Genomic DNA, 23,539 nt, shown 5'->3' with positions numbered 1-23,539 from the left:
TTTTAAATGTAAGGCATGACAGGTTCTGAAATATTCACAAGAAAGAAAAACAATACCATCTTCATGAAAAAGAAAAGCACCAACATTTTACATAATTGACACTGTGTTTTACGGGGCAACTTACAGGAAGCGGCAATCTTCATCTGTTTCTGGATGAGCAAAGACCACACTCACTTCAAACAAGCTCTAAAAATCACAAAGAACAGTTTTTAAATGAGCAAAAGGAAATTAACAGCTTCTGAAAGGCAACGTAAGGTAACTCCGAGGGACTGGCTCAGACACACCGCGGCCTTCAGGCCTGTGTGCAGGCAGCTGTGGGAGGAGGTACTTTTTAGCTTTGTTTGCTTTAAGTTCTAAACTCAGTCACCAGCAGGACTACTAAAGCTGGTTAGGTTGTTTTGTTTTGAAGATTGTAATACAACCCCAACACTTCTCTCTTCCCTTTCCTCCATCCAAACCTCCCCAAACTAAGTTTTTAAATCAACTTGCTGTTGGACAAATGATACATTAAAGATAAGTGAGAATTTGGAGAGCTGGACAGAGATAACTAAAAACCGCCAGAAAACTTCCGTGCCAGTACTGACCAGTAATTTGGTTCAAATCTGTAAGAATGCTGGAATGAAGCCTGTGTGTGTGTGTGTGTGTGTGCACGTGGGTGTGTGTGCATGTGTGCGTGTAGGTGTGTGTATGAACATGGAGGCCCGGGTATTTCAGCCCCTCGCCATCTTCTTCCTGAGATGGGGGTCTCGCTGATTGACCTAAGCTGGCAGGTCAACAAGCTCGAGACCCACCTCTGCTTGGCTTTTACATGGCATTGGCAACCCTCACTCAGGTCCAAACACTGGTGTGGCAAACACCAGCTGAGCCATCCCCCCAGCCTTCCGGCTTATTCTTAAAGTATTCAAATCTGACTTTTTAAACCAGTGCTCTTAATTTCCCTTTCCTCAAAAGTGATGCTTCCAGATTATAAAACAATCAGGTACAAGATGGTTTTCCAATCCCATCCCACCAGGGTGGAACCGCAAGCCATTCGGTGTGCTTCTCACTGCCATTTTTATTAGATGTTTGGAAAGCTGGCCTGTTAACGTCACTTCATAGATACCTTTCATCTGTAAGAACCGTGAGATACTAAGTTACAGAAAATATTCCTATTACTAAACAATTGCTTCAGCAAGTATTTCTGTATGTGAATAATTTCATATATATATATATATATATATATATATATATATATATATATCTTATCTCTCCAGAGAACAAGCAAGGTCTGCTACTGAAGAAAAAGCTGTAACTGCCACACACCAACTGTCCTCTGCTTGGTTCCATTACCTGAGCTCTCTAGGTCCTTACCAAACCCGTTATCTTCTCTAGAATTACAATAATAAATGGTTTCTGTTTTGCTCCTTATTCTAATATGCATTATAAAAATAAGATGAACTGAGTGTTTCCTACTAAAGGAAACCAGCTGGAATCTACTCAAACATCACTGAGTCTTTTGTCTCTCACTTTCTGTTCTCTGACTCAGTATGTAAATTTTAAAATTATCTGCTTCAAAACTGAAATTTGAGGTAAGAACAGCTTACACTGATGACTTCTCTAATTTCCAAAGTACTTTCATTACTTCGTTTCCTTTTCGGACCATCTGGGAGGTATTTTTACTCTTCTCTCTTTCAGTATTCAGCTTATAGAGCTTGTCCTGACCCTCGCACCACTTGAGAGGGGGAGGCAAAAGGTCAGGTGTTCTCATCTACAGAGTAAGTTCAAAGCCAGCCAAGCTATGAGACCCTGTCTCAAAAAGCCAAAACCACAAAAGGGACTGTGTTTACTGGAGATGGAGTATATAATTTACAATGGCTTTAAAACCTAATTGGCTCTAGAGGGTGGTGCTGGGACTTTACTTGAGTAGGGGTATATCTAACATTTAGGGAACTTCCCTCTAGTGAAGTGAGCAAGGAGCACATACTGACTTCAGACAAGCTTACACAGGGCAGCCTACTGAGCTGTCCCGATTTCAGCCCATTCCTACCACGGAGGCCAGATCTTCTCTAGAATTGGAAAAGTGGCCAGCTGTCCTAGTTTCAAAGGCAATCTCTGCCTAGAAACAGAGGGACTTGGGATACCGCCAGCTCTTACAGAGGACCCATTTCATTGTCGCTGAATACCAACTGTCTACATATTTGAAAGCAAGACTAGCCACAAATAAACAAAAATAAATAGTCTGGAGTCGATTTGACACTTGCTTAGCTTTTCAAAAAAAACTGTGTGTGTGCTTGTGTGTGTGTGTGTGTGTGTGTGTCTGTGTGTGTGTGTGTGTGTGTATGAGTCAGAGACAACCTGTAATAACTGGGTCTCTCCTTTCACCAAGGGACGTCTTGAACCCAGACCATGAGGCTTTGTGGCAAGCACCTTGATCCACTGAGCCATCTTGCTGGCTCCTTGCTCAGTTTTAAAAACACTGTTTTGTGTCAGTAAATCTGTCCTTTCAACTAAATTACAAAGCTGTCAGGTGAAGATTTCCATCTAGCCTTTCAAGGTCAGTGTGTTCACGGGTATCTGTTATCTTAAGCATCTGGGGTCACAAGGAGAGAAAACAAACAAGAGGTTTAACATTAATTTAATAGTTCAAAATGAGTATTTAAACCCTTAGGAGAGCTGGGCAGGGTGGTGCACACCTTTAATCCCAGCACTTGTGAAGCAGAGGCAGGTGAGTTCAAAGCCAACCTGGTCTACAGAGCAAGTTCCAGGACAGCCAGGAAACCCTGTCTCAAAAAATAAAACAAAAATAAGCCCCAAACCTTAGGAGATCCTTCACTGAGTTATAGAAAGAGGAGAGGCTTTTGGCGAATCAAGTCTCTGCAATAATAAAGAGAACCCAGGAAGCCAGAGATCAACAGTGCCGATGTCGGATACCTTTCCATCGACGGGAACACCCAGTCGCTCTGAGAACAGGGGGTGAGTGATCCATTTGTACGCTTCTTTCAGCTGGATTGCATCACTTCTTCCCAGAGACAGATTGCGCTTTCTGAATAACACAAGAACAAATTCACTATTGCTCACGTTAAAGGGAAGGCTGCGTGCAACTGTCTTAAAACAACGAGCATCTGCAATGTGTCGAGCACTGCTCTGTACAGCAGAAAGAACACCACACAATGCAGACAGAAATTCCTAAGGCTTTGAGTGGCACATGAGCCCACTTTTGAAGACTCATTGACTAAAAGCATATGCGTTTATTTTCCTAAGTTGGAATCACCAGATCCCAAGGTTCACACATAAATTCTGGAAAGGTCAAGAAAAGATGAATGTTTGTTGCTTGGCAGTTACAAAACCATCTACTGCAATAGTTATCCTCATGCTCCAAATGTCTCCAACTCCTCCTTGCTGAGAACAGGGGCTTACTTATGGGAAATGAAGTCACAGCTGTACTCTCCCGTCCTTATTGTGTAAGAAGAGATACTGAATCCTGAAGCATCTACATCCTAAGATGTTCACCAGTGTAATATTAGTGAAATAAAGATCTCACATTCCCCTAAAATCTACTCATGAGCCGATACCCAGTTCTGAGAAATCCCCTGTATGAGAACTAGCTTTGGTATGCACCTACAATTGTAATAGAAAGGAACTGAGGAAATGCACAGGGCAGCTTTGGTATTGATTACTAAAACTGATCTACTCTGTTGAGAACCCTAAGATATCACTACCAAACTAACACGCCTGTATCACTCAAGTAATTAAAATACCAAATGCCCCAATGGCTGGTCACAGGACAGCTTGTAACAACAGACAGGGCGGAATATGGTCACCAACCATCCCTTTTGGTTGTTTTGGTTGTTTTTCTGAGACAGGTTTCTCTGAGTAGCCCTGCTGTCCTGGAACTCACTCTGTAGGCCTGCCTCTGCCTCCCGAGTGCTGGAATTAAAGATGGGCACCATCATGGTCGGCTTTGAGGCATTTCCTCTTGAATGCCTAATTTTCACTGTAGGTTATTACCTACAAACACTACCCCTTAGCATTTAATTCTGCAAGACCAACAGAACCTACTAACTGCAGGCAAGAAACAAAAGTCTTTTAGCTAACAGTTAAAATTAGTTGGTCTGAGAGAAAAAACTATAAAAACTACCACTGTTCTGATACAGCCACTGCTAAGTTGCCTATAAACTAATAAGTAACACCATACCCATGCAGAAGAAAATAATCTTTAGGGGAAAAGTATGATATATAGATATTATAAACACACACATATACATACACACACCTACTGTTCCTCTAAAAATGCAAATTAAAAGTTGCCCACCCATTCTATATCCAGTTGAGAACATAACTTTGGTTATAGTTAAAGGTGCTTTGGAGTACAGTTTAACAATGAAATACCCAGATAACTCTTGTATTTAATAGGCTAGCAGGTAACTTGTCTACAGTCAAGAACTTATTCAAACAGTAGGTTTCATGAACTCTTTCTACTTCTCTGGATATTAGAAACACACACACACACACACATATTAGATTTATTTACTTTATGTGTGTTGTTGTTTGGTTTGGAAACTATGAAACTGTGTGTCACCAGGTGTGGGGACACACGACTTTAATCCCAGCACTCAGGAAGCAGAGGTAAAGGGTCTCTCTGAGTTCAAGGCCAGCCTGGTCTATATCTCCAGCTGTAGTTCATGGAGATACCCTGTCCTAAAATATAGAACAAAACAAACAAACAAACAAACAAAGAACTGTGTGTCTGTGCAAGATGTGCATGCCTGGTGCCCAAGGCCAGAAGAAGGTGCCAGATGCTCTGGCACTGTGGCTACTGATGGCTTTGAGTCTCCACATGGGTGCTTGGACTTGAGCCCATGTCCCTTGCAAGAACAATGAGTGTTCTTAATCACTGAGTCAACTCTCCAGCCCACATTTAGATGTTTTAAAAGACTATTTTGATATTGTGTCAACAGTTCAATTACATTTGCATAAACTAGCATCAAAGTTGAAAGTATATAACTAAGAAATAAGCATGTCTTTGAGAATGTGGTTAAGAATGTACACTGTTCCTGCAGAGGATTCGAGTCCAGTTCTGAGCACCTATATTCGGGAGCTCACAATGGCCTGCAACTCTAATTCCAGGGGATCTGATGCCCTCTTCTGGCCACGATGGGTACTGCATTCATGTCACATACATAAACAACAAACCTTTTTAAAAAATAAAATATATTAAACAATTTTTATTTATGTGTTTAAATGTTTTTTCTGTCTGTATGCGTGCACACTGTGAGTGTGGCCCATGCAGGCCAGATGAACAGATGGTTGTGAATTCTGTTGTGGTCCTGGGAACCAAACTTGGATCCTCTGGAAGAGCAGCAAGTGTTCTTAGCTGCCGAGCAATCTCTCCATCCCCCCCCCCCCCCAAAATATATTTTAGAGGATAAAAAGTAGAAACAGAAAAATAAAGTATTTTAAAATTGTTTATAGATCCTAGGCTCTAAAGCACTACAGGAGAAGTCAATCCTGTTAAAACATTGTCCATTGTCCATTATACATTTTTTAAAAAATATACCATGCCTTTATTCCCAGCAGAGGCAGGAGGATCTTTATGAGTTCCAGACCAGCCAGAACTATACTTGAGACCTTATCTCAAAAAACAAACACACAGAGAGAAAAGAAAACTGGTTTGCATGAAGAATTTCAAAGTTGGCAATCCAGCTAAAAATCTTCCAAGGACAGGTGTTTTTCTCCTCCAGATTAAAAAGCCAGAGTAAAGGCTTACTTGATAGCCTGAAAACCTTATTCATATGTAGGGCAAAAAATATAATATTTAAGACATTAAGATTTTTGCTGGGTGGTGGTGACACACACCTTTAATTCCACTGCTCAGGAGGCAGAGATAGACAGATCTCTCTGAGTCTGAGGACAGCCTGGTATACAGAGGGCGTTTCAGAATAGTCAAGGCTACACAGAGAAACCCTGTTTCAAAAAATCAAAACAAAACAAAACAAAAAGATGCTAAGAATTTTTTTACACATACACTGTTCTGCTTGCGTGTACACCTGCAGGCCAGAAGAGGGCGCCCGATCCACTACAGATGGCTGTGAGCCACCATGTGGGTGCTGGGAATTGAGCTCAGAACCTTGGGAAGAGCAGGCAGTGCTCTTAACCACTGAGTCATCTCTCCAGCCTGATATTAAGATTTTTAATCATGAAATTTGAATGAGGCTGTACCTGATTATCCTTTAGAGGGATTAGTGCTCATGAAGCAAATGTGACCTTCTGTGACCCTCCTAACTGCACTTCTGTCCGCTGTCACACACCCCAGATGAGGTGATCCTATGCGATCACTCTCACCTTAGACACAGCACAGCCAGGAGTCTAAAGAGAAGGTCAACCAGAACACCCTAGCAGTTATTTTGAACTAAATTCTCTAAATCAGTTCCTTAATGGAATCCTTAGCGATCTTTTCAATCATTAAAATGACTGGGGACACTGAAGGATAAACAGCATCCTGTATCTTTCCGTGCCAGTATTCCCATGTAGTCAAAGAAACAGCTTGGTACAAAACCCTCTGATGAGGAAGGAAAGCAACACCACCCAAGCAATGCACATGCAAGGGGAAGCGTTCAGGAAACGGCATGCTCTCATGGGGCGTGTATTGTCTAAAACTGTTAAGATCAACATTTGTTAGACCAGTCTCAAGGCTTTGAAACTCAGGGACTAAGTTTCACTAAGCCTGCAACCGTTGATGAATATGTGGTTATTTCTCCTTTGGAAAGGAAGATGCAGACATAATATACAAAACAAACAAAAAACTACGCTAACATTTTTTCTATAAACCTCAGCGCCACAGATGAGCTTCTAATACAGAAAGCTACATCTTCTGCGTTTTTCTCACCAAAGTACACAGGAACCTCCAATAACCATACGGCCTCCTTTCAAGGCACAGAATGCTTAGCTTTAAAAATCAAACAAAAGGGGCTGGAGAGATGGCTCAGAAGTTAAGAACATTCCCTGCTCTTCCAAAGGTCCTGAGTTCAATTCCCAGCAACCACATGGTGGCTCACAACCATCTGTAATGAGGTCTGGTGCCCTCTTCTGGCCTTCAGGCATACACACAGACAGAACATTGTATACATAATAAATAAATAAATATTTTTTAAAAAATCAAACAAAAACAAAAACTCTGAAGATTTAGCAGTTTTTTTATACACTTGATTTGGACATGTGAGACTGTTCACCAAATCTGATGTGTGTTTCCTTCCCTACGGAAGCAGTTCATTTAATTACACAGCACCACCCTAAGAAAGGTGTACATTATATATAAGACTTAAAACCACATTAGATTCCTAAAATCCAAAGATCTAAATTCCAAAACCTATCTGTCTCCTGCGAGTTTCGGGCAAGGGCTGGACTGCCGATTTCTGCTGCCCAGGTGCTATCTGTAAACTCAGTTACTCTGATTTAAGCAGAACTTTACTTCCCATGGTTTATCATCTAGTTTTATAAATCTAAAATTTATTATCTTAAGCTAACCTCCCAAACTACTTTCAATACATGCCTACTGCTTGTCAATACACATCTACAACCACGTTAAGCAAGTCCCTCGTAAAAGTAACAAACAAACAAACAAACAAAAAACCAAATCGGACAAGGCACTTAAAGAAAGCACCTACTGTGCCAACTGCTCTAGCTGCTGAATTTACTCTGTAAAAGGAAGTAACAGCAGTAAAGGTACTTTAAGAATCAGGTAGCGTATCTTTAAATAAAGGTAGAAACTCCCTACTTACCCCATTTCCTGTTTTACCAGCAACCATGCAGCATGCTGTAGGCAATTTAGTAACACCCAGAAAGAAGAAAAAAGGAAAAGTATTTAGTAAAGTGAAGTTTCAACATCATTATCAACGTGCTTAAATAATTTGTTAATCAAACTCCTCTTATTAGAAGGAGTCGATATTGAATGCGGTGACCTCGGGCTCATTTAAATAGAAAGAGGGTAAGATTTCAGTTTGTAATGCTGACGTGCTGTGGTCTAGGAATTCAAAGTCTTGTGCTACACACCAACAACTCCAGCAAATGGGAGGTAAGAGACAGGAAGATTAGGAGTTCAAGGCCAGCCCTGGCTATATAACAAGTCTGAGGCCACCCTCAGCTACCTAAGACCCTGTCTCAAAGCCAAACAGCCCAAAGTGACTTGCGTACACATGTAGCTTCTAAAACATAGATCTGAACGGTCTGCATTTTATTTTTTAATAACTCTGTCTGGCTCATCACATTCATGTTTATATAACCAGGAGTTAAATGTAGCACATTTACCTGGACTCTCTCTGAAATACAATGAAAGCTAAACAGACTGGAGAACGGGTAAATGAAAGAGTAGATATATCCTAAAGCAAATACAGTACAATGGTAATAATTTTAGACTCTATTGTGGATTGATGGTTCTCTTACCTTCTCATGCACTTAGTTCTATGTTAGGTAAAACATTCTGGGAAAGAATAATTAAAACTTGCAAAGAGTTAGAGGCTGAAGAGAAGGCTCAGGGATTGCGAACGTGGGCTGCTCTCAGAGGAGCTGAGTCTGGTTCCCAGCACCCACACAGTGGCTCACAACCACTTAGTCTAGTTCAGGGATCCAGAGCCCTCTTCTGACTTCTGTGGGCAACAGGTATGCACATGCATACATGTAGGCAAACACTTGCAGAAAGCTTTTTCAAAATGCTTGTTTAATTGCAGAATTCCTCAAACGGAGCTACATTCCTGAAATGACGGGTAAACGGCAACAGTGCAGAATGCTTCGCACTGGAATGTGCGACACAAGGACCTCTCGGGTTCCACGACACATCTGCAGCTTATGAACAAGGGACACTCTGTCCCGCCACAGCATCTGACATTTTGTGAACACGACAAGAACATACATGGACATACAAGATGCAAGAACATACAATTCCTATCCTCCTCAAGCAGTTATGCACCGTGACGATATATGCACGGCCTGTCCTTCCTCGCAGGACACTAGAGACTCCTAACCACAGGACCACGCAGAAACGTCGCGTATCCCAAAGCCAAAGCCCACCAGGTACTCCCTAGCTAAGAAGACACGCTTGGCACGCCTGGTGGGTTGCTGAATCTGCTCCCCCTCTGGTACCACCTTCCGCACGGTAAGAGTCCTTCATTCGTCCGCGTACTCAAACCTTTCCCACGGTGAACGGCACGGATCTAACAGCTGAAGTGAGGGAACGAACTAAGAGCCTTGTAGTCTAAACTGCAGGACGGCCAAGGGCTATCGCGAATAGGCATTGCTTAGCGACCTGTTCAAAACCAGTCTCGAAAAACCAAAAAAAAAAAAAAAAAAAAAAAAAAAAAAAAAAAAAAAAAAAAAAAAAAAAAAACCAGTGCTATAGAGACTGACGGGACTTCAAGAGTGCAGAAACAATAATTATTTCCCAAAGCTGAGAAGTCCTAGATAATAGCACCGTCCTACCCTTCTCTATATTACAAGAGATCAACAATCTTATTTCCCTATAGAGACGCTGTGGTCCGCAGGAATCAGACAGTGAGATTTCAGCTGATCACGCAGAAGGCCGACCCACCAGAACAAATGCGTTCTGATGGAGGCAAACCCAGCTGGCGAGGCGCTGGGCCCGCCACCTTTTGCGTATGGACTGATTCTCACAGTGGATCTCTTGTGACGCCAGAAGCACTCACTCTCCCTTGGTGCAAGGTCCAGCAGAGTACGGACAAGTGGGCACAACTCTTTCCCATGGACTGGTGTCCTGGGTCATCTCCCACTCCGTGGCACCTCCAGAGGGCAATTTAGTCACACAGTCAATAACCTTGGCTCCCACGGTCTAATCTCCACTTCCTTCCCTGAGATACATTAGAAGCCAGCTCCCTGCAGCTGTCTTCCTTTTGGCAGGACATGGAGTCAGGAAAGGAGTCTTGCATATAGATCGCATTTGAGACCTTCACGGATAAAGGGACGTCCAAGCTCAGAGAATTGCCTGCGTTTGCTTGTGTATATAAACTGGAAACTTTACAGAACAAGAGAACAGCAGACGAATAAGGAAATGTATGCAGGAAAGTACGTAGTGAAGAGTTTATTTCACCCTCAGATCTCAGTCCCGCGCTTGCTGTGAATCTTCTGGATCCTGAGGGGACACTGAGGCTGGCACTCAGAGGTCCCCAATATAGAGAATATTAATATTTGCCCTGCAGATCTATTGTGAGAATTTATGAAATCATATATATGCAATCAAGTAGGGCTCCTAACACATCAACAATTAACAAGTAGTAGCTATTACATTGAGAAGGCCACGTTCTAGCTAGACCACCGAGGAGCAACTGTGGGTACCTTGAAATCGCATCTACAGTTTACAGATAATACAACTCAGATGTCCCTCTTCAAAGTCTGTAGGCTTTGACCCATTTCTTCACATCCCCAGACTGCTACAGTAACTCTGAAATCTCCCTCTCGCTGGCAAATCTGAGCTGTGGAAAACTTTCTGACAGTTTCAGACCCCTCTGCCCTTTGCTGTTGTTCTGAGACAGGTTCCCACTGTGCAGCCCTAGCCGGTCTGGACCTCACCATGTAGACCAGGCTGGCCTTAAACTCAGGACGCCTGCCAATTTCTGCCTCCTGAGAGCTGGGATCCAAGGTGTGCGCCACCATGCCCAGCTCCTCTGTACTTTTTAGTGACCCCTTTGTCTCTTTTAAGTTACTTCCAGGTGATGTCATCAGCATACAAAGTATCCTATCTTACACTGACTATAAAGTATCAGAAAACTGGAGGTTGCCAAGGGAAACCTGATAACCATGTGTAATATAAAATTAAATCAAAAGTCCTCAGATCCTGAGACTTGCTAACGGTTTTTCTTCCCCCCTCTCTGCAGGCTCCCTGTTCAAGCATGCTGCAGGTTGGACAAAACAAATCACAGAGGAGATAAAAGGCTAAATCCCAAAGAAGTCAGTCTTGCTCAATTATTCAATTTTTACCACATGCTAATGATACCCTGGGCCCGTTTCTACCTAGGAAAAAAAAGCTCACCTCTCCCTTTTAGATCACCAAGGTAACTTTAATAAATGCTCTATTCTTTAGTCAATTAAAAAAAATCCATTCTCTAAAGCAAGCAATTAAATTCTTCTGCCCCAACAGAATCATTAAAGCTATAACATTTTAATGATTTATCAAATTTGATACCAGAGGCAGTATGTCACTTCCTGAAAATTCAGGAACCACACAGTTTAATCCTAGACCCAGTTTAACTTTCTCTGAGAGTTTTAGCGAGGCAAATCCTAAATAGTGAAGTTGGCTAACTGCTTGCTGAGGTGTTGTGTTCTCAGGTAACACACACTAAATGCTATTAGGCACTCCACAGGCTGGGATCCAGACGAAACATAAAGCGGAGGGCGAGCTGAGCACTGGTGGGTGGCTCCCCCTGGGGATGTAGCATGACCACCGGCTGGGCCTGCTTCCCTGTCTTCCTGGCCAGGTATCTCCTGGGACCCTGGGCCAAAATAACCGCCTCCTCTCTTAAATGGCTTCTGTCAGTTATCTTGTCATGGCCATAAGACAAGTAATTATGAAAAATGAAATTGGAAACGTCAGAATGTTTAGAGTGTCACATCAGGATATGAACCTAAAGACTAAAGCCAGAACATACGAACAGCCACATTTACACACACAGCATCTCACAAAAATGTGCAAAAGGTACTCAAAGAGTCTTCCACAACTCACCAGTCATAATATAACCATTCTCACATGACCATGGAAGTGGTAGAATAAGAAGGTAAAGAATTACTTGTACCAAAACATCTATCACACATGGGGAAATTCAGCACAAAAAATCCTAAGTTCCAGGGGCCTGGGGGAGTAGGAGGGGAGGTCTGGCTTGGATATGATCAAGATACACTGCATACAGGTATGAAATTGTCAAAAAATAAACAAAAAAATATTTTAAAAAAAGTCATACATCCCAGACAAATGAAGGGAGCAAGCCCAGGCTACGTTTTCATTCTGTGGCTGCCTGGAGAAAACAGGCACTCATACCAAAGGCAGCACTGTGGCTCCGAGTACTGCAAGCCACGGGCAAGGTAGCTTAGCACTGTAGCTCCAAGTACCACAAGCCACGGGCAAGGTAGCTCGTTGGCTGGGCCCTTGGCATCCTAAGCACAGGTAGAAGGGTTCCCATTTTATTATCGGTATCTCACAGACATGCAGAGAGAGAAGTCCGTCCACGAGCACACCCATAAAGCAGAAGGGGAGTAAAGCGACAACATGCACAGCAGCGCTGGTAATTAATAACAGAACAGGGCATATGTGAGGGGCAGGTACAGGGCCCTGTGTCCGCCCTGATCACCTGCGTGATCAAAGGGGAAGCGTCCTCCAAAGGGTGCATTCCAGGGTGCAAAGCCAGGAGGGTGCTATGAGGCTCTGGAAACTCCACCATGGCTAAGGCTGTGTGGCTGGGAAGCAAACAAAGGAAGACTCAGGAGCTTAGCTCACGGGAATATTTTCTCTGCATTTATCAAATGCAAATGGCCTAGGTATTGTTGATTTATTTATTGCCTGTATATATTGTATATAGTTATCATATTTATTGTATATAGTTTTTCTTATATTAGTTATAGCCTTTTATTATTTTAGGCAAAAAAGGGGAAATACAGTGATAGTTCATTTGTATTTTAATAAATAAAGCTTGTCTGAAAATCAGAACGCAAAACAGCCACACTAGTCAGCCATACAGGCCCAGCATGGTGGCACAAACCTTTAATCCCAGCAGCCACACTAGTTAGCCATAGAGGCTGGGTGGTGGTGGTGCACACTTTTAATCCCAACACCAGAGAGGAATATGAAGCGGGATGTGACAGGAACTTGCTCTCTTTTCATCTGAAGATTTCATAGAGGTAAGAGCTCTCTAGTGGTTTGGCTGCTTTGCTTCTCTGATCTTCAAGTGGAACCCAAATATCTGTCTCTCGGCTTTTATTAAATGAGCTACACAAATGGAATGCGCATTGCTAATGTAATTATTGTCTGTATATGTTTTTACTATATTAGTGTTAGAATTTTCCATTTTTATTTAGACAAAAAGGGGGAAATGTTGTCTGATATTTTGTTTGTATTCTGACAAATAAAGTTTATTGTGAACCAGAGGGCAGAGTTAGCCACTAGGTGACCAAAATTAACCAGAGGGTTTGGAGGACTGAGCAAGTAGTGAGGTGGGGCTTAGCAAGGTTCTCAGCCCCTTTGGGGAGGAAGAAATGGAAGAAGAAGTAGGAAGTCACTGGTGGCTTCTCTGCTGCTTCTCTGACCTTTCACCTTCTTACCCCAATATCTAACTTCCGGTTTTTTGTTTGTTTGTTTGGTTGGTTGGTTGGTCTGAGGTTTTTGTTTGTTTGGTTGGTTGGTTGATTTTTTGAGACAGGGTTTCTCCATGTAACAGTCCTATCTGTGCTGGAACTAACTCCGGTTTTTTGCTGATAAAGAATAATTAGATGAACACATCAACTCTGCCTCTAAATTAAGAAACAACCAGCTTTAAAGGACTCTCAAACAGCAGGTTCTCAAAACATTTTTAGAGAACATATAATTAAAATGTTAAGTACAAATTTCTTTTTATCTGTTCACAAAAAGATATCCTCAATGATCTTTTTAAACTAAAATTTGAATAAACCGAGTATGTCAATGTATATACTTATTACATGTATTTAAAGACTATATGTAAGTTCCACTATTTTAAAATAATCTACAAGATTTACTCTCAATTCAAGAGAACGAGTCCCCAGTTCTTTGCAAACCTCATCCTCAACTGCTAGCAACTTGAGAGCCATGATGATAGAATGGACCATCTGTAAATTATGAAATCTACCATATCCTCCTACACAGCAAAAGCTCATTATTAAGAAAAGATGCTTCTCCAAATTAGTCCCTGAGTTCAAACTCTGAAATCCACGCAGAAAATGCAAAAAGAACCTTATCTATCCCCATGTACAAAACTCAAGTCCAATGGATCAACAACCTCAATATAACACCAGCCACAATAAACCTTATTGAAGAAAAAGTGGGAAGTAGCCTTGAACACATGGGCACAGGAGGACACTTACTAAATATAACACCAGTAGCACAGACACTGAGAGAATTAATAAATGGAACCTCCTGAAACAGAGAAGCTTCTGTAAGGCAAAGGACACAGTCAATAAGACAAAACAGCAGCCTACGGAATGGGAAAAGATCTTCACCAAGCCCACATCTCACAAAGGACTAATCTTCAAAATATATAAAGAACTCAAGAAACTGGACATCAAAATAAGTAATCCAATAAAAAAAAATGGGGCATAGATCTTAACTGAGAATTCTCAACAGAAGAATTGCAAATGCCCAAAAGACACTTAAGGAAATGCTCAACATCTTAGCCATCAGAGAAATACAAATCAAAACAACTCTGAGATACCATCTTACACCTGTCAGAATGGCTAAGATCAAAACACTGATGACAACTTATGCTGGAGAGGATGTGGTACGGTAAAGGGAACACTCCTCCATTGCTGGTGGGAGTGCAAACTTGTATAGCCACTCTGGAAATCAGTATGGTGGCTTCTCAGAAAATTTGGAATCAGTTTACCTCAAGACCCAGCAATACCACTCTTGGACATACTCAAAGGATGGACATTCATACCACAAAAATATTTGCTCAACTGTATTCATAACAGCATTATTTAAAAGCCAGAACCTGGAAGCAACCTAGATGCCCCTCAACCAAAGAATGGATAAAGAAAATGTGGTATACTTACACAATGAAGTACTGCTCAGCAGTAAAACCAATGACATCTTGAAATTTGCATGCAAATGGAACCAGAAAAAGCCATCCTGAGTGAGGTAACCCAGACCCAGAAAGACAAACGTGGTATGTACTCACTCACAAGTGGATATTAGACATAAAGCAAAAGATAATCAGTCTATAGTCCATGGCCCCAGAGAAGATAGGTAACAAGGAAAACCCTAAGAGAGACATACATGGATCCCCCTGGGAAGGGGAATTAGACAAAATCTCCTGAGAAAATTGGGAGTGGGGAAGGAGAAAGGAAGGCAGGAGGGGAGGGGAGGGGAGGGGAGGGGTGGGGAGGGAGGGGAGAGAAAGGGAGGGGAGGGGAGGGGCAAAGGAGAGGAAGGAGAACATGAGGGAACAGGATGCTTGAGATGAGGGAAGGACAGAGAGGGAGAGCAAGAAAAGAGATATCTTGATTGAAGGAGTCATTATAGGGATAACAAGAGACTTGGAACTGGGGAAATTCCCAGGAATCCACAAAGATGACCCCAGCTAAGACCCTAGGCAGTGGTGGATAGAGTACCTGAACCAGCCTTCCCAATAATCAGAATGATGACTATATTAATTATCATCATAGAAACTTCATCCAGCAACTGATGGAAGCAGATACAGAGATCCACAGCTAAGCCCTGGGCCGAGTTTCTGGAGACCGGTACAAGAGAGGGAGGAGCGATAATATGAGCAAAGGGTCATGACCATTATGGGGACACACACAGAAACGGCAGGCCTGAGCCATGAGAGCTCACTGACTCTGGACTGGTACAGCGGGGTAACCTGCATAGGACTAAACTAGGCCCCCTGAATGTGGGTGACAGCTGTGTGGCTTGGGCAGTTTGTGGGGCTACTGGCAGTGAGACCAGGATTCAACCTTAGTGTCTGAACTGGCATTTTGGAGCTCATTCTCTTTGGAGGGATATCTTGCTCAGCCTAGATATGGAGGGAGGGCCTCGGTTGTGCCTCAAAGTGATGTGTAGACTTTGTTGACTCCTCTAGGGAACCCTCTCTGAGGAGTGGATGGGGGCTGGGGTGTGGGAGGAAGAAGAGGAGGGGAGGGGGTGGGAACTGGGATAGATACATAAAATGAGAAAAGATTGTTTAAAAAGAATAAATTTAATAAAACAATGCAGCCTTCTTCAGGGGCTGTGATGAGTCGTAAGAATGCACTACACAAATACTCAATAAACCACAGTGGCTTACTTTGTTATGAAAGGAGTTTTATCTCGCTGCTCTTAAAAAACATAGTGCTTATGTAGCTGTTTTATATGTGACCTACCACTTTATAAATTCATTTAATCATAAATCATACATAATTTACTATCATTATTAGATAACATGACTCTTCAGAAGCAATCATAATAATTAGAATTACTAATTGTAAAGCAAAGCAATTTTATCAGTCAAAATAAAAATATTTATTAAATATGGTTGACATGACTTCTCTGTGCGACATGAAAACTCAAATCAGAAATAGGAAGAGCCTGAATTAGAAGTTCCCTTTTTTTGAAGCAGTGCACTAGGCCACAGTCCTAAAAACTAGCATGCCCAGACCATCTCATGAGGGTTCCCACGCTGGCAAGCGGCCGTGTGCAGTAGGATACATTCAGTGGAGAAACGGCTCTAAGGGATTTGCTCCACCCTGCTTTCCTTTCAATTGTTTTACTACCAATGCTCCCCAAAGATCTTAAAGAGGCTATGTGATAATTCACAGACCATGCAAATTAAAACAGGAAACGTCACACTTTTAAGGGCTGCTCATGGTCTTTTTCTTTTCTTTTTTGTTTTTCAAGACAGGGTTTCTCTGTGTCATTTTGGAGCCTATCCTGGAACTAGCTCTTGTAGACCAGGCTGGCCTTGAACTCACAGAGATCCGCCCGCCTCTGCCTCCCAGGTGCTGAGATTAAAGGTGCATGCCGGTATCACCCGGCTCTGCTCCTGTTCTTACTGCAGCCTGCACATCCACACAGTGGAAAACCGTAGCAACTCTTCCTTCTTGCTCTCCCTCACCTAGACTAGCTGGAGACAGGTCATGAACAAAGACAAAGCTAGAAAGTAAATATATATCTTTAAGCATTTAAAACATACACTTGAGCATGCTTTCAACCGCATTCCTGGATCCAATATTTACTATGTTTTCATGGTGAGCCAGTCTTACTTGGCAACTGCTGGAGTCAGAACAAAGCATACATAATGACACATTATGAAAACACCACGATGAAGCCTTCCACTTTGTATACTTAAACAATAAAAACAACGTGGAAAGTTAAGAAAAGGCCATTCTCATGGAGCCAGGATGATTAGGTATGGTAAAATACACATGAATTTACAAGATGAAGAGATAATGTGGCTTTAAAGGGGTGTTTTTAAAGGAGTGGAAAACATTCAGATTCCAATAAACATGACACAGGATGTCACACGACCTCTATGAGCTTCGGTTTTCCTTCTTCAAATGAAGGTGAGATGGTTAGACAGTGGTCACTGTCCTTAAAGATGGGCAAAACTTGAATGGGACCACTGAGATGGCTCAGCAGGCAGACACTTGTCTCCAAGCATGGTGACCAGGAGTCAACCCTCAGGGCTGGCGCATACACCTGTACACATACTTATGGACATTCATACACAATAAACAAAGAAATGCAATACGAACTGAAAAAACCTTGGCTAGCAGGCTCGGCAGGTAAAGGTGCTTGCTGTGCAAGCCTGGCAAAGTGAGAAGGATCCCGGGAACCCACACAAAGGTGGGAGAAAGCTGACCTTACGAGTCGTCCTCAGACCTCCACGTACTCGCTTTGGCATGGGCAACACACACACACACACACACACACACACACACACACACACACACAATAGTGGCAACTTTGCAATGGTGGCAATCACCCTCCACAGAAAGGTGGGGAAACTCGGACTCTCTTCCAGACATTCTCACCTGGTATGAATGAGTTTCCACCTGGAGAGAGTCTGGCCAGGGCCGTGACAGATCGCAAATTACATCACTAACATCTTTTAAAATAAGTGCCGTGAAAAGCTACAGAGCCCTGTTCTAGCTAACTAGCAAGGTTCATAAAGACCTATGATTCCGTGAGTCTTTTACTATTATTGCATTTGTGTTTGTGTGCACACATGCACATGAACGTTTGTGCAGCCATGGTGTACATGTTGAGACCAGAGGACAACGTGTTCTCTCCCTTCCACCACACGGCCCCAGGGGACTGAACTCAGGACTCTGGGCTTAGGGACAGGTGTTAACTGGCTGAGTCACCCTACTAGTTTCTCTATGACTCTTAACAGTGCAAAACTGGAGGTGCTGGCATGCCTATGGGGGAAGCTCTTGGGGTACACTATATAGGAAGATGGATTTGGATGGGTACATGAAAATAGTTGTGTGCTATGAAGGTTTTTAAAGTAGTAGCTTGGGGACGGAAAAGATGGCCCAGTAAACTTGATGTTCAAGCAGGAGAATGAGTTCGAATCTCCTGTACCTATTTAAGAGGCCACCTGTGACTACATACAGATGTGTAATCCCAGATTTGTGGGGTGTGGGCACAGGGGGCTGTCACCCTAGACTCACACACAGTGAGAGGTCTGTCTCAAGGCACTAGGGCAGGGAGTGATGGAGTAGACACCCGACATCCTCTGGCTTCTGAGAGCTCTCACAGCTGTGTGCGTAAGTGAACATCAGTGAAGCCTCTACACACACATACACACACACACACCACACACACACACACACACATACACACACCACACACACATACACACACACCACACACACACACCACACACACATACACACACACCACACACACATACACACACACCACACACACACATACACACACACCACACACACACATACACACACACCACACACACACACCACACACACACACATACACACACCACACACACACATACACACATACCACACACACACATACACACACCACACACACACACACACACCACACACACACACACACACACACACACACACACTGAACACTGAAGCCTATGAACTTAAAACCCCTGAACCACAGACCTTGCAGAGACAGAAGGAAGTTCTAACCAACTAACTGAGCCAAAAATAAAGCCATCTACGCTGAAACCAACTGTACCCCGCCCTTCTCAGCTCAGAAAGGGGTGCGAAGCTCAGGAAAAGTGGACCTCTGTCTTATGTATGTATAACTATACAAATTATAGTTGGAAAAGCATGGAAAATGGAGAGAAAGGAGAAACTCTAGCTGCTGAATCAGAAGACAGCCAGCTCAGAGCTACACGCACAGTGAAATCCTAAATGAGCAGCTCTCTGTATCTGCAGTTAGAGCTATGAATTAAACACAATCAGAAAACTACTGTCCTTTAGAATAAGCATGGACCTTTGCAGAGGGGGAGGTTTTACTGAAGAATCAACTCAGAAAAACCTCAGGATCTGTAAATACACGTAAACCTGAGCATGTGTATTCTGCCTCTCTCTGGACCCTTGTCTGTTTTAATACAGGGCATCACTACACAGCCCCAGACAGCACCGAACTCACAGCCCTGTTGGCCTCCTGAGAGTACAAGAATTACATTATACCAGCTCTGGCTGTGCATTCTTAGGACAAAGGAATTCATTTTTTTTTTCAGATCCTAAATGAGATCAAGAGGTCCAAACTGGTAAGGAGCCCACAAATTTAAATAAAATCAACTTTAAAAGATATTCATTTATAAAATTTTAAAAAGATAATTTAAATTAAAAAAAAACCTGCTGCTACAGAATTGGTATTTAATGCAGAGCATGGAGAAAATAAATAGAATATTTTGATTTGAGAAAGAAAACTTCGACCATACCATACCACACATTGGGAACTGGGTGTTTTATATGTTCAGAATAACATTTATGAGACAATATAACTCATTTAATTGGGTCACTAGGGTGAGCAATGGGAAATGAACCAAACTGGTGGTACAATATCGCCCTCTGCTGGACTCATCTGGTAAAGACCCACCCCAAGAAATTAGCAAGAATAAGTGTAATACTTTTCCCAGTTTAGCCCCAGTTTAGTCTGGGGCATTCGTCCATTAGCAGTTTCAATGCTACAGTGTGCCTTTGCAGAAGCCAATCATGAACGCAGGTTAACAACCACAGCAAAAGCCTGACTGGATTAAGGCTCACACCACAGGGAGGAGCCCTGTACGGTGCTGCAGGCCCAGGACAAACACTTGTGTTAAACAGATAGGATGTGTGTATCAAACTGATTTCTAAACATTTGTGTCTGTACCATAGATGGCTGCTGCTCTCTGCCTCAATACGGGGGGACATTTCTCTTCTGCACTGGGAGGTGCTCATTGCAGCGACTTACTAGTCAGATGTCTGAGCATACTGTCTACTGCTGTGGTATAACAGACACAGGACAAGAAACACACATGTACAAGGGGGAACATCACAGAGGAAGGGGCAGCAGAGTGTGAAAGCCAGCAGAAGAGGAAGAATGTCGTGCAGCCATTTCCTCTAGATCAAAACATTCTGTCACAAAAGGGACAGAGACCCCCGAGGCTTGACAGGAGGGCTGGCAGGACATCTCAGCAGCTAAAGGTATTTGTGAACAAGCCTGACAAACATATCTGAGCTCTAGTCCTCAGTTTAAGGAAAGAACAGACCCCTGCAAGCTGTCCTCTGACCTCCACAGGCACAGTGTGACATCTGCTACACACACACAGAACTGTGACATATTCTACACACACATATACACGAACACACATACACCAGTGACATGATACACACACACCTGTGATATATGCTACACACATACCTGTGACATATGCTACACACACACACATATACACACACACACACACACACACACACACACACACACTGTGATGGTATAGGAGGTCCTTCTGTTTATATGTTGCTTTCATTGGTTGAATAAAGAAACTGCCTTGGCCTTTTGATAGGGCAGAACTTAGATAGGCGGGGAAGACAGAACTGGATGCTGGGAAGAAGGACAGACAGGCAGACGCCATGGTTCTCCTGCCCGAGATGGACGTTGGTTAGACTCATGCCAGTAAGCCACAGTCAAGTGGCGATACACATTAATGGAGATGTGTTAAACTAATATATGAGAGTTAGCCAATAAGAGGCTAAAACTAATGGGCCAGGCAGTAATTTAATTAATATAATTTCTGTGTGGTTATTTTGGGGGTTAAGCTAGCCAGGCAGCAGGATGCAGCCCGCTCCTCTTACTATACTGTGACATATGCTACACCATACCTATGACATATGCTATACACACATACCTGTGACATATGCTACACACTCTGTGACATACACTACACACACACCTGTGACATGCTACACACACACACACACACACACACACACACACACTAAATATTTTGAAGGATACAGTAAACTCACAGCACTCAGGAAGTTCACAAAAGTTAGAAAACTCATGAGGGTCCCCACAAGATAATAGATAAACAGCAAACAAGTTCAGGAAGACGAGATGTCAGGTGGAGCAGCTGGGTGCAGGCTGCACAGGGATCCCATGATGCAGCTTTCACGAGTCCCCACTGTGGCCTTTTCAGTGACACCGCTGCCTGACTCACTTATGCTCCAGGAAGCAATCTCAGCAAACTTCCTGGCTCACCAAGTTCACCAGCTGGAACCGTTAATGTCTGTCCTCTTTATCTGAACTGAAGAGATGTGGACTCACCAGCAGAGTAACGCAGCAGTGTTAAAATAGGTTTCCTTAAAGCTATGCTGGATGCTTGCGCTGAAAAGGCTTTAGAAGCTTCCTTCTACGTACCGGCCAGGTGGTCACCAGTCCCCTGTTTAATCTTTGTTAGAGGACTTAACCTCTCTAGCTAAATCCTTTGGGGTGAGAAGTACTTCCATCCCAAGTCTACCTTCTGAATATGGCTAGGCCAAACGCTGTCTCTGTTGTCTTGTTCTCAGGCGGAAACCTCCATCCAAGCGTGACACTCTCAGAACAGGGGCACTAAGCAAAGGCACCGTTACCGTTTCACCACAGATGGGCTGAGGTCCAGTGTCGTCCGCACTATGTCCCACTCGGTATCATCTAACTAGCTCCCCGTCTCTAACCAGTTCTAACCAACACTACCAAGATGTCAGTCCTTTAACGTGGCAGCTACTTTTTAAACTCAAGTATAAGAACCCACATTTATTCTTATCATTTCATCTTTCTAGACTGTTCTTGTTCAGAAGCTCTTGTGAATTAACTATAGCATTTGGCATGTCTACTGCACTCTCAAGCCTGTGTCCTGGAGCCCATAGGGAGGGGGAAAGAGCCCTGATGACACGGGGACTCTCCCTGCACTCCGGTGATTTTTGTTCCCATGCACAGGCGTCATCAAAGAGCTTCTGTGTCCTCCCTTAGGAGACTAGGACTTGGGAGGACAGAAAGACAAGACCCAGCAACTATTTTCATCCTCTTCCCTCAGTGGAGTTCACGCGGCTGACCGTCGGGCATGGTTAGGAGCGCTGTCCAGCTTAGGACTAGCCACTCATTCAGCTCCTGTGGATACAGACAGTCCAGCATAATCCGCCGACTGTACTGAGGCCCTGCCGTGTTCCGGCCATTCTCAGGAAGTTATCACGAGAAGGAGTGGTCAGTGGCAGGTGCTGCTGCAGCCACGTTCCACCAGCTCTCCAGAGGCTGCAGATGTGCTTTGCTCCAGCAAACTTCTGTGTTGTTCTTCCTCATCCCGGTGCCTACGACTCACACCCGCGGAGCTCCTGGCCTGGAATCTTACGGACGTGTGCAGCCAAGCTCACCAGCGGCTAGTGTTCAGAACTGTTCACCTTTGGAAAAGCTGAGTGGCACTCTGTCCCGATCGCTTGGAAAGTGTGCTGCCTTTAGAGTCCCTGAGGATCACAAGCAGCCGCAGGCTGTTGAAATCTATGTTAAAATGTAGTTTACTGAGCCAGAGCACTCAGCCCCACTTAGGAAAGCCTCACTTCGTGGAGCAGCCGTCCTCCCGAAAACAGTAACTCAGCTTTCTGTTTTTAAGAAAGATCCCTGACAGAAAGTCAGAAGCAAAGCAGGATTTTCAGAAGTCGACTCTCTATCACTATGAGCACTGCACCAGCATTCCAAACAGGTCTGCGCACGTCCTAGCCAACCTACACAAATCTTCCTCAGCAATTCTCGCAAGCCTTACTCACTGAAGGAACTGCTTTTCTCGTTGTTATCCTAACAGATCAAAGTCTCCTTCTCATATTTGTATTCACGTGACTCTGTCATTGTTGGGATTTTTGTTGTTGTTTTGTTTTATTTGTAACTGATCTCAATTTTGCAAAATTAAACTTGTCTGTTCAACTTGGGCAACAGTTACACAGGGAGTTCATCAGGTTACTCACAACGCTCTTTCGCTCTTTCGTAAGTTTTTCAGAAGAAAAAAAAGTCCCCCGTCTCCTCCATCCCCCTCCTGCTTACTCTACAGCCTGAGATGAAATCATGATCCCCTTGCCATACATACACCTTTCTCAGTCTTACCCTTTTAAAAAGATTGTTTCTTGAGACAGGCTTTCCCACGCTGTGCAGTTGGCCTCAAGTTCACAGCAGCCGTCCTGCCTCAGCTGCCCAAGTGCTGTGTTACAGGCAGGAATCCCCAAACCTGGCTTCCCAATTCTTTATGAGGAATTTTCTCTAAACTTACTTTTATTGGTCAGAATAATTTGGTTTGGAATAAAATCTGAATTTTTGCTTTCTCTAAATGTCCAAAGACTTATAACTTATCTTTTG

The 23,539-nt window shown here is 43.2% G+C and overlaps 1 protein-coding gene across 2 annotated transcripts in view; it reads right to left on the bottom strand.

The window, feature by feature from the left end:
• Nucleotides 1-23,539, bottom strand: part of Pus10 (pseudouridine synthase 10) — a 67,716-nt gene that overhangs the window by 27,048 nt on the left and 17,129 nt on the right. For both annotated transcript variants that reach the window (XM_038322874.1, XM_038322883.1), the window contains exons 5-7: nt 7,758-7,792; nt 2,911-3,022; nt 125-186 (exon numbers count right to left, since the gene is read on the bottom strand). In XM_038322874.1, the coding sequence (XP_038178802.1) occupies nt 125-186; nt 2,911-3,022; nt 7,758-7,792 (209 nt within the window). The remainder of the gene's footprint in view (nt 1-124; nt 187-2,910; nt 3,023-7,757; nt 7,793-23,539) is intronic.

This window comes from Arvicola amphibius, chromosome 1 (genome assembly GCF_903992535.2).
Source record: "Arvicola amphibius chromosome 1, mArvAmp1.2, whole genome shotgun sequence".
Lineage (NCBI taxonomy): Eukaryota > Metazoa > Chordata > Mammalia > Rodentia > Cricetidae > Arvicola > Arvicola amphibius.
Note: the sequence above shows the minus strand (reverse complement) of the source record. Positions and strands in the feature narration are given on the sequence as shown.